Source organism: Zeus faber (genome assembly GCF_960531495.2).
Source record: "Zeus faber genome assembly, chromosome: 4".
Classification (NCBI taxonomy): domain Eukaryota; kingdom Metazoa; phylum Chordata; class Actinopteri; order Zeiformes; family Zeidae; genus Zeus; species Zeus faber.
The window spans coordinates 37,473,039-37,487,420 of NC_137191.1; the positions used below are offsets into that span (position 1 = coordinate 37,473,039).

Below are 14,382 nucleotides of genomic sequence, written 5' to 3' on the forward strand. Positions count from 1 at the left end.
GTGTCTTGCTCAAGGACACTACAGCATGCTAGCAGGAGGAGCCTGGGATCCAACCAGCAACCTTTAGATTACTAGACGACCAGCTCTACCTCTAGCTCTACCAAGCTGCTGATGTAGATACTGAGATGGCTCTGGGTGACGGTGCTGCAGGAGCACAGGGAGAGGCTGGTGGAGAGGTAGAAGGTGCAGGTGGGACGGAGGGAGAAAGGGAGGACGGTGCTAACGTGGCCAGAGCGGTGCTGACAGGAGGCAGTGAGGATGAGGAGATGATGGAGGAGGAGTCGATGGAGATGATGAAGGAGGAGTCGATGGAGATGATGGAGGAGGAGTCGATGGAGATGATGAAGGAGGAGTCGATGGAGATGATGGAGGAGGAGTCGATGGAGATGATGGAGGAGGAGTCGAAGGAGATGATGGAGGAGGAGTGAATGGAGATGATGGAGAAGGAGTCGATGGAGATGATGGAGAAGGAGTCGATGGAGATGATGGAGGAGTCCCTACTTACCGTACCTTGCCTAAAGAAAAAAAATAAGAGTAACATCGACTCAGAGGTGAAGGGGTGACTGGACGATCAAAAGGAAAAGGAAAACAAATAAGGGCGGAGTCAGACTCCATGAGGGTGGAGGAGGAACCTCCTGAGTGTGAGAGTCAGACCCAGTGACAAGGTCCCTGCAACCTGAAGACCAGGGGGCTTATAGCACCATGAAATGAGGCAGTTCATGAAGAAAACAAAGAACCAGAAGGACGTAAAGGTCTTAGAACACTTTGAGGACAGGGAGTTGTTAGTTGTTTGGTTGTTGGTTGTTATATGTTATTTGTTGTTTGTTATTTGTTGTTTTTATTTGTTTGTTGCCTCAGTCAGAACGAGGTGAGGAGCAAACAAAAAGGTGTTTTTACAGACCAGGAGATGTAGATTAAAGAAGCTTGTACAAAAAGGTGAAATTACAACTCAGCAATGGAGATGACACAGCACAAAGCCTCAGTTCTTCTCCTCTTCTCACTCTCTCCTGTCTCACTCTCTCCTGTCACTCTACTTATTTCACAATGCCTCGTTTTAGAGCAGGAACTCTCAACCTAAACATTAGGAAAAGAGTAAGTCTGTTCCTGACTTTAAAACTAAAGAGAAGTGATGTCACTGTTATCCAAGAAACACAGTGATGCTAGATGAGACAGACTGGAGAGTGAGTGGGCGTGGTACATGACCTCTGGAAGAGTGAGTGGGCGTGGCACATGACCTCTGGAAGAGTGAGTGGGCGTGGTACATGACCTCTGGAAGAGTGAGTGGGCGTGGCACATGACCTCTGGAAGAGTGAGTGGGCGTGGCACATGACCTCTGGAAGAGTGAGTGGGCGTGGCACATGACCTCTGGAAGAGTGAGTGGGCGTGGCACATGACCTCTGGAAGAGAGTGTTTCAGTGTTGTTTTTATCACTGTGTACGCTCCCACTAAAGGCCTTGACAGAGTTCTGCCCTTCAATAGCTTAAAGATCTTTTTAATCAAGAGGAGTTTTAGTTTTTGGGAGATTTGAACTGCACGGAAAATGACTGTTTGGACAGAAATCACGTGGAAGCTCAGGCTGCATCCAGGCGGCGGAGCTGAGGGAGGTGCATGGGCTGAGACGTCTGGAGGAGAAGATGAGCACAAGATGGCGCCTCGTACGGCCGCCTCTGTGTTTCGGTGCATGTTGTTATGTCTCATTTTGTTTGTTAAATTCGTTTTTTGTAACAATTCCGGGAGCCTGTACACCAGAGAAGAGCTCATGAACATCAGGGCTACTACCCCTGTGGATTTATTTCCCACTTCCATTACCACATCCGTGAAATTACTGAACATTCTGGTCAAAGGTGACCTGCACGCAGTGAAACGCCGGAGGAGAGGGAGATGCGCTTGTGCGCCTCCGCCGACGCGGACATCACACACCGTTACCTGGAATATTTCTCTCTAACGTGCGTTTACTGGGAAACAAAGTGGATGAACTTCAACTACTGTTGGGGAAGAACAGAGACTTTTCTTCATCTATTGTTTTGTGCTTCACACAAACGAAACGTGGCTGAGCGGAACGACACCGGACTCTGCGCTGCAGCTGGCAGGCTCTTCAGAGCGGATCGGGACACACAACTCTCCGGCGGTAAAACAAAGGGTGGAGGTTTGTGTTTTTACACTAACAGTAGCTGGTGTAATGACGTGACAGTGAGCCTACGGCACTGTTCTCCTGATCTGGAATCTTTCTTCATTAACTGCAAACCCTTCTATTCTCCCCGTGAGGTTGTTTCATTCATACTGGTCGGTGTTTACATTCCACCGCAGGCCAACGTGCAGGACGCACAGCGCATGCTCGCCCACCAGATACGGTATGTGGAACGGACAAACCCGGACTCCCTGGTTATTTTCCTAGGCGACTTTAACAAAGGAAACCTCAGCCATGAACTCCCCAAATATAGACAGTTTATTAAATGCCCCACCAGAGAGGAGAAAACTTTGGATCACTGTTACACCACAGTAAGCAGCGCCTGTCACGCCGTCCCCCGAGCTGCACTGGGACACTCTGGTCACGTCATGCTCCACCTGGTTCCTGCAAACAGGCAAAAATTAAAGCTGTGTAAACCTGTGGTGAGGACATCTAAGAATTGGACCAGTGAAGCTGTGGAGGATCTTCAGGCTGCTTGGCCTGCACTGACTGGGACGTTTTCAGGACCGCTACCAACAGTCTGGATGAGTACACAGAGGCTGTGACATCATACATCAGCTTCTGCGAGGACAGCTGTGTACCATCACGCACCAGGGTGAGTTATAACAACAACAAGCCCTGGTTCACAGCTAAACTCAGACAGCTAAGGTTAGAGAAGGAAGAGGCGTTTAGGAGTGGGGACAGAGACATGTTTAAAGTGGCTAAGTACAGGTGTAGCAAAGAGGTGCGAACTGAACTGAACTCAAAGAGACTCCAACACCAGTTTTCAGCCAATGACTCTGCCTCTGTCTGGAAAGGGTTCAGACAAATCATGAACCTCAAACCAAAAACACCTCACTTCTTGAACAACGCACGCCTGGCCAATGACCTGAACAGCTTCTACTGTCGCTTTGAAAGGCAATGGGAGAGTCCTGACACCATCCCCCATGACACCTTCCACCAGCCCCAGCATTCCAGCTCCACCTCCCCCACCACAGCAGGAGACTGGACCTCTTCACACCTACTCAACTCAGAGCCCCTCCCCCACCACAGTGACAACTCTTTCGATCCTGGAGAGGGGCGTCAACAGGCTCAAGAGGCAGAACCCCCGCAAAGCAGCCGGACCAGACTCTGTCTCTCCATCCACCCTGAAGCACTGTGCTGATCAGCTCTCTCCGGTGTTCACAGACATTTTCAACACCTCACTGGAGACATGCCTAGAACCAGCCTGCTTTAAATCTTCCACCATCATCCCAGTCCCAAAGAAGCCAAGGACAACAGGACTTAATGATTACAGACCTGTCGCCCTGACCTCTGTGGTGATGAAGTCCTTTGAACACCTTGTGCTTTCCCACCTCAAATCCATCAAAGACCCTCTCCTGTCCCCCCTGCAGTTCGCCTACAGAGCCAACAGGTCTGTAGAGGATGCAGTAAACTTGGCCCTCCACTTCATCCTCCAGCACCTGGACTCTTCAGGAACCTACGCCAGGATCCTGTTTGTCGATTTTATCTCTGCCTTCAACACAATCATCCCGGCTCTTCTGCAGGACAAGCTCTCCCAGCTGAGCGTGTCTGACTCCACCTGCAGGTGGATCACAGACTTCCTGTCTGACAAGAAGCAGCACGTGAAGCTGGGAAAACACGTCTCTGACTCCCGGACCATCAGCACCGGTTCCCCTCAAGGCTGCGTTCTTTCTCCTCTGCTCTGCTCCCTGTACACCAACAGCTGCACCTCCAGCCACCAGTCTGTCAAGCTCCTGAAATTTGCGGACACCACCACCCTCATTGGGCTCATCTCTGGTGGGGATGAGTCCGCCTACAGGTGGGAGCTTGACCATCTGGTGACTTGGGGCAGCCAGAACCTGAAGCTCGACACTCTAAAGACAGTGGAGATGGTTGTGGACAGGAAGAACGCAGCCCCACTCACCCCCACCACCCTGTGTGACTCCCCAGTCGACTCTGTGGAGTCCTGCCGCTTCCTGGGAACCATCATCTCCCAGGACCTCAAATGGGAGCTGAACATCAGCTCCATCATGAAGAAAGCCCAGCAGAGGACGTATTTCCTGCGGCAGCTGAGGATGTTCAACCTGCCAGAGACGATGATGGTGCACTTCTACACCTCCATCAGAGTCTGTTCGTACCTCCTCCATCACCATCTGGTACGCTGCTGCAACCACCAAGGACAAGGGCAGACTGCCGTGTGTCATTCGCTCTGCTGAGAAGGCTGCAATCTGCCATCTCTCCAGGACCTGTACGGTTCAAGGACCCTGAGGCGTGCAGGTAAAATTGTGGCTGACCCCTCCCATCCCGGACACAAACTCTTTGAAACAGACTATTCTGATTCTTCTGATCTGATTCTGAGAATGCACATTGATAAAAGACAAATCACACCAGGGAACATTTTATTTCATGGCACAAAATAAAATGTTCCACATTTTTTATGTGCAGGATGAAGAGCTGTTCAAATCATTCTGCAGCAACTGGCACCAGGTCTCTGAGGAGACCAACATGGAGGTGGAGGGGCCACTGGCTGCAGAGGAGCTGTACATCACACTGCAGAGCATGGAGGGGGGCGAGGCCATAGGCATAGATGGGCTTCCTGCAGTTTTTTTTTTCTTACTTTTTGGGACAAACTAAACTCAGAACTTTTAGATGTTTTTAATGAAAGTTTAAAGAAAATGGTTTTGCCTCTGAGCTGCAGGGGGGCAGTTTTAACATTTTTATCAAAAAAAGGCAACCTCCAAGACATGAAGAACTGCTGCCCGGTATCTCTGCACTGCGCGGACTACAAGCTCCTGTCCAAGGTGCAGGAAACAGACTGAGGGAGGTAATGGATCAGGACCAGACGTACTGCGTGTCTGCTAGCTCCATCCTAGACTATATTTCACTGAGTCAGGACATCTTGACGTCTCTAGTTCGTTGGGTTTAGCTACTGGTCTCATCTCCTTGGACCAGCAGAAGGTGTTTGAGAAGAGCTGGTGACGCTGAGGGATGACGGCAACAAACAGAACAAAAATGATCCTTTTCCACTGCTTGGCTTTAGTCCTGTTTTACAAGGTTTTAAAGAGACAAGACAGATTTGTACGTGGTGAAAGGTAAAACACTGTACAAATACTGTGTCAAAGTGTTCAAGAAAAAGTGAAACAGAGGGCGTGGCACTGTGTGGAGAGATCTTTAAACCAGAGATCAGCTGCTTTCCAGTGAAAAAACAAACTTAATGTGAAGCAACGGAAACTATGTTTGACCGTGACACTGAATGTCCGAGAATAAAATGTTTATTTGTCATTATTAATGTTTCATGTTTATTTGTCGTTCTAAAATAACTTTTTTCAGTGAGAAATGCTCCAATGTTGTTTTTATTTACGGTGCAGGTTTTAAAAAAACAACTGTTACTAAATAAAAACTGATTAACTTGTTACAGGAGAGAAAAGATGTTAAAACTACAGGAGTAGAAGGATGAAGGTGGAGAAAGGATCTGACCGGGAGCAGCTCTAGTGAGGGCCCGGGTGGGGTCTGGCTATATCTATGTTTATGGGTTTGTTGTTTTCTTCTGTTGTTCTTTTATTTACTTTCTTTGTTTTTTATGAATGGTTGGAGACGTCCTTTGAAAATATGTAAATAAAGATTGTTTTGATTGTCTCTCAAGTAACAGTTCTGAATCTGGACTTGGAGTCTTCTGTTTCTTGCTGTTTAACTCCACTCTTTTTTACTCTGGTCTCTTCATGTAGCTGCTGTGGTGGAGGTGGTGGCGTCATCTTTGCATTTCCTGCGTGGGACTGACACCTCGCTGGGGTTGGGGGCCACGCCTTCCAGGATGGAAGTTTCTGTGTCATGGCGGCAAACTGGACCAACGTTTGATTAAAACAATATAATTCAATAAAATAAAACAATAAAATTCAATCTTTCCACAGAAATATCTCTGAGAAGATATTAATATTAAAAAGAACCAGGAAGATCAAACGACGCTCAGTTCACCTCCCGCCCTCTTCTTCACTTCTGAGACGCTGGCTGCGCGACGCCATGTTGGACCCGGTCCAGCATCCGTTCCAGGATCCCGTCGGCTGGTCTTCAGAGAGAAGCCGGAGACGGCCGCTGTCGGCGGTGTCACGGCGGGGGCAGCAGCTCTGTGGGGATCCTGACACTCCACAGGCCCCTCTGGCCCCTGGCGGGTAGCGGCGCCCTCAGCCAACGGGGATTGGACAGGCGGGTCAGGTGTTTTCCCTCTAGACCAATCAGAAGCGCTGACCGCTGCAGCTCATACAGCTCCGCCTCAGGCAGGGAGGCGGGGCACAGCCAGGTCCCACCCACATCCACCAGGCCTTAAAGAGACGGGAGCGCGTTAATAGACGCTTTTATTTGATTGGTCCTCAAAAAAGGTTCCGTTGGTGTTTGTTATAAAAAATGACTTAAACACTGAGGTCACAAATGCTATTTAACTCAGTAAACTAACTCTGCAACAGGAAGTTCTCGAAAACGCAACGCGGTGTGAACAATGAATTCAGTTAAATACATCTTACATATAAATGTGTATTCTTTACAACATGATGGTTGTTATTATTATTCTTATTTTTATCATCTAACTGTGTTGACATTAGAAGCTGTGTTAGCTCTGTGTCGGGTTCACCTGCCACCACACCGCGGCCGCAGCGCTCCCCGTCCCACAGCAGAGCCTCCAGGCGGCCGGGGTCCAGGCCCAGCCGCTGGGTGAGCACCGTCCTCCAGTCCTGGCCCTCCCAGTCCCTCCAGGCCACATGCACTGCCAGGGTGTGGCCCTCGGCCGGAGCCAGCACCGGGCTCCAGCGGCTCTCCAGGCACTTCACCCCGCACAGCACCAGGCCGGCGTAGGGCTGGCGGAGCGACAGGCACAGGAACTCCATCCAGCTCAGTCACAGTACTACTGCAGCAAGTACAAGTACTACAGCAGTAAGTACAAGTACTACTGCAGCAAGTACAAGTACTACTGCAGCAAGTACAAGCACAGCATTACAAGTACTACAGCAGTAAGTACAAGCACTACTGCAGCAAGTACAGGCACTACTGCAGTAGGTACAAGTACTACTGCAGTAAGAACAAGCACTACGGCAGCAAGTACAAATACTACTGCAGTAAGAACAAGTACTGCTGCAGCAAGTACAAGTACTACTATAGTAATACTGCAGTACTACTGCAGCAAGTACAAGTACTACTTCTGTAAGTACACATACTACAATGGCAAGTACAAGTACTACTAGGATACTATGACAGTACTACTGCAGCAAGTACAAGTACTACTAGAGTACTACTACAGTATTACTGCAGCAAGTACAAGTACTACTAGAGTACTACTACAGTATTACTGCAGCAAGTACAAGTACTACTGCGGTAAGTACACATACTACTGTGGTAAGTACAAGTACTACTGCAGTAACAAGTACTACTGTGGTAAGTACAAGTACTACTGCGGTAAGTACAAGTACTACTGTGGTAAGTACAAGTACTATTTCAGCAAGTACAAATACTACTGCAGTACTACTAGAACACAACCACTACGAGAGTACTACCAGAATACTACTACCGTTAGTGTAGAATCAAACTGAAAGCCTGACGCGCGTCTGCCGCCGCGATCCGTGGAGGCCCCGCCCACTTCCGGTAGAAGCACGTGACCTGTGTGTTGCTTCCGGGTCGTGGAACCGGAAGTGAAAGGAACGTTTTTTTGTGTTCGTTTTAAATTCCGGTTGTATTGACAGACCGAAAAAGAAACAATAAATATAAAGAACTGTGTATATATACACATACTCACATATGCATTGGACCATAAAGAGAAAAACTCTGCCTGCCGCAGCCTCGTGCAGAGTTTGCATGTTCTCCCCGTGCTCACATGGGGTTTCTTCCACCTCACGTCAGTAAGGACCCCCACCCAAAACATGCACCCATCATGGTCTGACCAGCGATGGACACTTGTCACCAGGTCTCCGGGCGTCGACGAATGCTGCACGCTCCTGGCTGCTGCCCCGGAGGAAGGAGAAGAAAGAAACTATCTTTATTTGTCACACAGCTTGCCACACATGCTTTGGATGGTGGCCGGTGAAATGGTTCCTCTGCATTTAAGTGCATGTTTTTGGGGGGGGTCCTAACTGACGTTAGGTGGAGGAAACCCCATGTGAGCACAGGGAGAAGATGCAAACTCCACACAGAGGCTCCTATTTGGGAGATAACCCGCCGGAGCACGGTGCCAACAGCGCCCCAGGTGGGAATCGAACCCTGGACCTTCTTGCTGTGAGGCAGCAGTGCAATGCATGCCACCGTGCCAGGATGGAGAAGCGCAGAGGAACCATTTCACCAGCACCACCCAAAAAGCATGTGTGTGCGTGTGTGTGTATATATATGCATGTGTTGTACTGCGCTGTGTCATTTGACAAATAAAGATTCTTAATTCTTAAAGGCATTTTGATTCTGATTCTAAAATGAAGATGATACTTACAGTAAGTATTATTTACTATAAATAATATTTACAGTAAGATGCTTGATGACATCATATTATTTACTATAAATAATATTTACAGTAAGACACTTGATGACATACATTGCACCGAACCCTCAAACTTCTTGGAGTTAAAGGACAGCTGTGCAAAAGAGCCATTAAAAGCATGTTGGAGGCGGCTGAAAAAGCCCCACGATAGCTATGGGTCCGGGGGTAGACCCGTGGAGTAGAGGCCACTTGGACACAAGCCGGGGACTGATCCCCCTGGCTGTGTCGCCCGGGTGAGGGTGTCTGTGGTTAAAGACCCAAAACACCCTATGATCCCGGGTTCATCACTGAGGACGTGTCCAAGTAGCACCTCATGGTGTATTCACAAACTTACAGTAAGATGCTTTATGATGTCATCATATTATTTACTATAAATTATATTTACAGTAAGACACTTTATGATGTCATCATATTATTTACTCTAAATTATATTTACAGTGAACACTTTATGATGTCATCATATAATTGACTATAAATTATATTTACAGTAAGACACATTATGATGTCATCATATTATTTACTATAAATTATATTTACAGTAAGACGCTTTATGATGTCATCATATTATTTACTATAAATTATATTTACAGTAAAACACTTTATGACGTCATCATATAATTGACTATAAATTATATTTACAGTGGGACGCTTTATGACGTCATCATATTATTTACTATAAATGTACAGATTCTGATTGAGAATGTTCAGTTGGACCGTGTCCAGTGTGGCCGTGGACTCGGTCACTCTGTAGTGTTTAGATGTTAACCAAACTATGGATTTACATGTATATTTATTGTGTGTGTAAATATGCATTTTGTATGTATAATTATTGAATCATGTATATATATATTAAAATCTGTTAGATTAATATTTTAAATCCGTGGACCACATTACTTTGCCGGATGAATGAAAAAAAAATTGTTGTAACCGTGTCCCTTGATACCACTGAAATGTGGGACTGAGTGATGCGTCCAAAATCCAAGGCAGCGTCTGAAAAATAGAAGCTGTGCAATAGTTATTACTCACAAAAACATCAGTGAATATCTAAGACAATAAAGAAGCCATTTTCCAAGAAAATCAAGTTGTCAATGTCAGTCACAATATATATTAAAAAAAATTACTGCAGAAACTAAACGAGCAACCAGGAGATTACTCTGTGAGGTAAGTGCTGGAGGTAGGCTTAGGGTAAGTTTCATTTAGGAGGATTTAAATGTATATTTAATACAACACAGACAATTAATTCTATTATGTAATTATAGAACCAGAATCACAATTGTGGCCCCCCCCCCCCCTTGGGCCGCCTGTGCGAGCCCCTCGTGTCGATTATGCACATTTTAGTATTTTATGTATTTTATGGAGCAGCTGAAAGAAGAAGAAGAGTATTTTTAGAGCTAATTGTGCGTAATCAGTGGGTGTGATGACATTTCACTGTATATTTGTATGACCGTATGTATGTGTATGTGACAAATAAACCTCTTGAACTTAAATCTTGAATCTTGGGGGAGCCCTACTACATTCAAGTAAACTCGGAAAATCCTGCTGCATTTCAGAGAACCGGGAAACTGTAAAATGCACCCAACACGACTAAACTGAACCCAGTGTATTGCTGCTGCAGCTATATTTGTTATTATTATTATTATTATTATTATTATTATTATTATTATTATTATTATTACTGACAGTACTGACATAGTACCAGATGGGGTTGGTAGGAGCTAAACAATCAGATCAGACTCTCTCTCTCTCACTCACTCTGGCTGTGTATCACACATACACATACACACACACGCACACACGCACACACATAACCTACGATTAAAAAACGCATTAAGTGAAACTGCGATAATGATGACGTCATACAGTCTGGTCTGTGCACGAGAGACAGAGATTGATAATGGAGATGTCAAATGAAATCAAATGTATTCAACTATTTTTCATGAACTAGGTCATACACTGCAGTTGCCACATATCTGTTAAGGCCTGCTGCCTGCAAGATCTCCTCCATCGCTGGGACTCCAATACGGCTAGCCAGAAGTCTCTTAATATCTCCCATGGCAGGCTGTTTTCCCACCAAAACCTCTTCCAGCTTTGAGATCCACGGATGGGAGAGAACCGAGCCGGAAGGATTCTCTGTCGAATGCAACTCGGGCGGGTCTTTTATACTGGCCCAAAGACAACATTTACCATTTGGTTCCCCTACATACGTCACAGGTCACCCCTGGTGATGTGCTCTCTCTCTCGGGACCCCTGGCACCATCTCTTAGTAATTATCTTATACGATGGGGCTGTCTTGGGACGCCACACCCTCCAAGACACCTCATATGTATTATATGTTATTATATTATTATATTATTATATGTATTATATCATCTAGCCACTAGGGGTGCACAAGCCAGTGTATAATCAGTGGTCCCAAGCCTGGATGAATAGAGGGGGTTGCATCAGGAAGGGCATCCGGCGTAAAAACCATGCAAATCAAACATGCGGACAACAAATCTGATTTCTATACTGGATCGGTCGAGGCCTGGGTTAACAACCACCGCCACTGGTGCCGTTAGCCAACAGGGTGCCAGTGAAAACTGTGCTACTGTCGGCCTTAGAAGAAGAAGAAGAAGAGGGGGGAGGCGTGTCCGGAAACAGCAGAAGAGGAAGAAGGGAAGGAGAGTAGAGTTGAGAGTAGGAACTTTGAAAGTTGGCACTATGAAGGGTAAAGAGAGAGAGCTGGCTAACATGATGGAGAGAAGGAAGGCAGATGTACTATGTGTGCAAGAGACCAGGTGGAAGGGGAGTAAGGCCAGGAGTATCGGAGCTGGGTACAAACTGTTTTACCATGGAGTGGATGGCAGGAGAAATGGGGTAGGGATAGTCTTGAAGGAAGAATATGTCAAGAGTGTTTTGGAGGTTATGAGAGTCTTGGACAGAGTGATGAGCATGAAGCTGGACATTGATGGGGTGATAATGAATGTGGTCAGTGCATACGCTCCCCAAGTTGGGTGTGAGATGGAAGAGAAAGAACAATTCTTGAGTGAGTTGGATGTAGTGGTGGAGAGTGTCCCCAGGTCATTGGAGCAGATCTCAATGGGCATGTTGGCCAAGGGATCAGAGACATAGGTTACGAGAAGGTTACGGGTAGGTATGGTGTCAAGGAGAGGAATGTGGAAGGACATGTGGTGGTTTATTTTGCCAAAAGAGTGGAATTGGCTGCCGTGAATACGTATAATAGGTGGGAATGAAGGGTTACCAGATGACTGGGAAACAACTGCAGAGGTGGTGAGGGAGATGGCCAAGAAGGTACTCTGAGTATCATGCGGGAAGAGGAAGGAAGACAAGACAAGGACTCTTGGTGGTGGAATGAGGACGTACAGGAGCGCATAGAGCAGAAGAGGTTGGCGAAGAAGAAATGGGATAGTCAGAGAGATGAAGAAAGTAGACAAGTACAAGCTGATGTGGCACAAGGTGAAGAGAGAAGTGGCAAAGGCAAAGAAAAGGCGTACAACAAGTTGTATGAAGTTGGACAGTAAGGAAGGAGAAAAGGACTTGTACCGATTGGCAAGACAAAGGGACCAAGCTGGGAAGGATGTACAGCAGGTTAGGGTGATGAAGGATAATGATGGGAATGTGCTGACTAGTGAGGAGAGTGTGTTGAGAAGGTGGAAGGAGCACTTTGAGGAGTTGATGAATGAAGAAAATGAGAGGGAGAGAAGAGTGGATGATGTGGGGATAGTGGATCAAGAAGTGCAGCAAATGAGCAAGGATGAGGTGAGAACAGCATTAAAGAAGATAAAGAGTGGAAAGGCAGTTGGCCAAAATGACATAACTGGGGAAGTAGCTCTAGTGGAGACAAGCTGGAGACAAGCTCTAGTGCTGAGGTTGCTGTGTAGTGTATTACTGCTCTGTTTATGTTATCTAGTATTGTAGTATTGCAACTTAGGACTACTGGTTTGACTCTGCACATTTTGGCTTTGCTCTACCTTGAGCTCATGTCTGGATAGCCTGTGTCCACTATCCACCAGACCTGCTCGATCAACCCAGGCCGGACGACGTGCACTGACCTCAGAGCAGCCGAGAGGAAATGGCACAAATCCAAAACAATTGAAAATCTTGCAAGCTACCAGACACTGCTGTCCTCCTTCTGTTCCAGCATCACTACTGCAATGAAGGCCTTCTTCAACGTTAGGATCAATGGTGCCATAGACACACGTAAGTTATTCGCAACCATCAAGTCTCTTCTTTACCCTCCACCACCTCCCCCAGCTACTAACCTCACTGCCGACTGCCTTGCCTCCCTTTTTACTAACAAAGTGGCAGCCATCAGCAGCCAATTCACTAAACAACTTACTCACAACCTGTCTTCTCCAGCCCTTGGCTCATTGTTCCCTGGTTTCACCCCCCTCGCTGAAAGTGAGGTATCTAAACTACTAACATGTAGCCGTCCTACTACCTGTCCGCTAGATCCGATCCCATCTAACCTCCTTTAAGCCATATCACCGACTATCACCCCGGCAATCACACATATGATTAATTCTTCCCTAACTTCCGGCACTTTCCCCTCCGCTTTCAAAGTAGCTAGGGTCGCACCACTGCTCAAAAAACCCTCACTCGATCCCACTCAAGTAGAAAACCAGCGGCCGGTCTCTCTCATCCCATTCCTTTCCAAAACCATAGAGAGGGCGGTCTCTAGACAGGTAACAGAATACAACCTCAAGAAACAACCTTCTCGATACACTTCAATCTGGCTTCAAAAGTGGTCACTCCACTGAAACAGCCCTGTTGTCTGTGACAGAGGCCTTAAAAACTGCTAGAGCTGCTGCCAAATCCTCGGTTCTCATTCTGCTAGACTTATCAGCTGCTTTTGACACTGTCAATCATTGCATACTCCTGTCCATACTCTCAAGTATGGGCATATCTGGCAGTGCATTTTCCTGGTTCGAATCTTACCTTACTGGGCGCTCGTTCAGTGTGACATGGCGAGGCCAGCTGTCTGTGCCTCACAACCTCACCACAGGGGTGCCCCAAGGCTCGGTGCTGGGACCCCTCCTCTTTGCCATATACACCACCTCACATCATCCACTCACATGGCTTTTCATATCACTGCTATGCGGATGATACTCAACTCTATCTGTCCTTCCCGCCCAACGACCCCACTGTCTCGACGCGGATTTCGGATTTTCTCGCTGACATATCCACATGGATGAAAGATTATCATCTTCAACTAAACCTGGCGAAGACGGAACTGCTGGTGTTCCCGGACAAAAAAGGCATTTATAACAACATTGATATTAAAATTGACTCTATCTCTTGTTCCTACCAAGGCTGCAAGGAATCTAGGTGTCATTATTGATGACCAACTGACATTCTCGGACCATGTTGCCGCCGTCTCCCGGTCCTGCCGCTTCGCACTATTCAACATCCAAAAAGTCAGGCTGTACCTGACCCAATATGCCCCTCAACTGCTGATACAAACCTTGGTGATGTCCCGTCTCGACTACTGCAACGCTCTCTTAACAGGCTTGCCGGCCTGTGCGGTGAGGCCACTGCAGATGATACAGAATGCGACGGCTCGACTGGTGTTCAACCAGCCAAAGAGGGCACATGTCACTCCGCTGCTCATCGAGCTCCACCGGTTACCTGTAGCTGCTCGCATCAAGTTCAAGTCTCTTATGCTGGCCTACAGAGCGATTGTTGGGAATGCTTCCACCTACTTAAA

General features: G+C 46.9%; 1 protein-coding gene across 3 annotated transcripts; it reads right to left on the minus strand.

Annotated features, from left to right (window-relative positions):
• Positions 1 to 4,889: 4,889 nt before the first annotated feature.
• On the minus strand, positions 4,890 to 7,786 carry LOC307229159 (protein EOLA1). Of its 3 annotated transcripts, XR_013844115.1 has the most exons (4): positions 7,722 to 7,786; positions 6,792 to 7,064; positions 6,143 to 6,486; positions 4,890 to 6,009 (listed from the first exon to the last, which is right to left on the minus strand). XR_013844115.1 is itself a non-coding variant. In XM_079999069.1 (3 exons), exons 2-3 carry the CDS (start codon positions 7,042 to 7,044, stop codon positions 6,272 to 6,274), a joined length of 468 nt encoding a protein of 155 aa, XP_079855195.1. In that variant the 5' UTR covers positions 7,045 to 7,064; positions 7,722 to 7,786; the 3' UTR covers positions 4,890 to 6,271. The 3 variants fall into 3 exon arrangements, 2 of the variants coding, with proteins under 2 accessions (XP_079855195.1, XP_079855196.1); XM_079999069.1 differs by having other exon boundaries at positions 4,890 to 6,486; XM_079999070.1 differs by having other exon boundaries at positions 4,890 to 6,486; positions 6,792 to 7,061; positions 7,722 to 7,780.
• Positions 7,787 to 14,382: the final 6,596 nt, after the last annotated feature.

Coding starts and splice junctions, on each gene's coding strand:
- LOC307229159 (XM_079999069.1), bottom strand. CDS start 7,044: ATGGAGTTCCTGTGCCTGTCGCTCCGCCAGCCCTACGCCGGCCTGGTG. Junction 6,487..6,791: donor CGGCCGCGGTGTGGTGGCAG/GTGAACCCGACA, acceptor CGTCTCTTTAAG/GCCTGGTGGATGTGGGTGGG.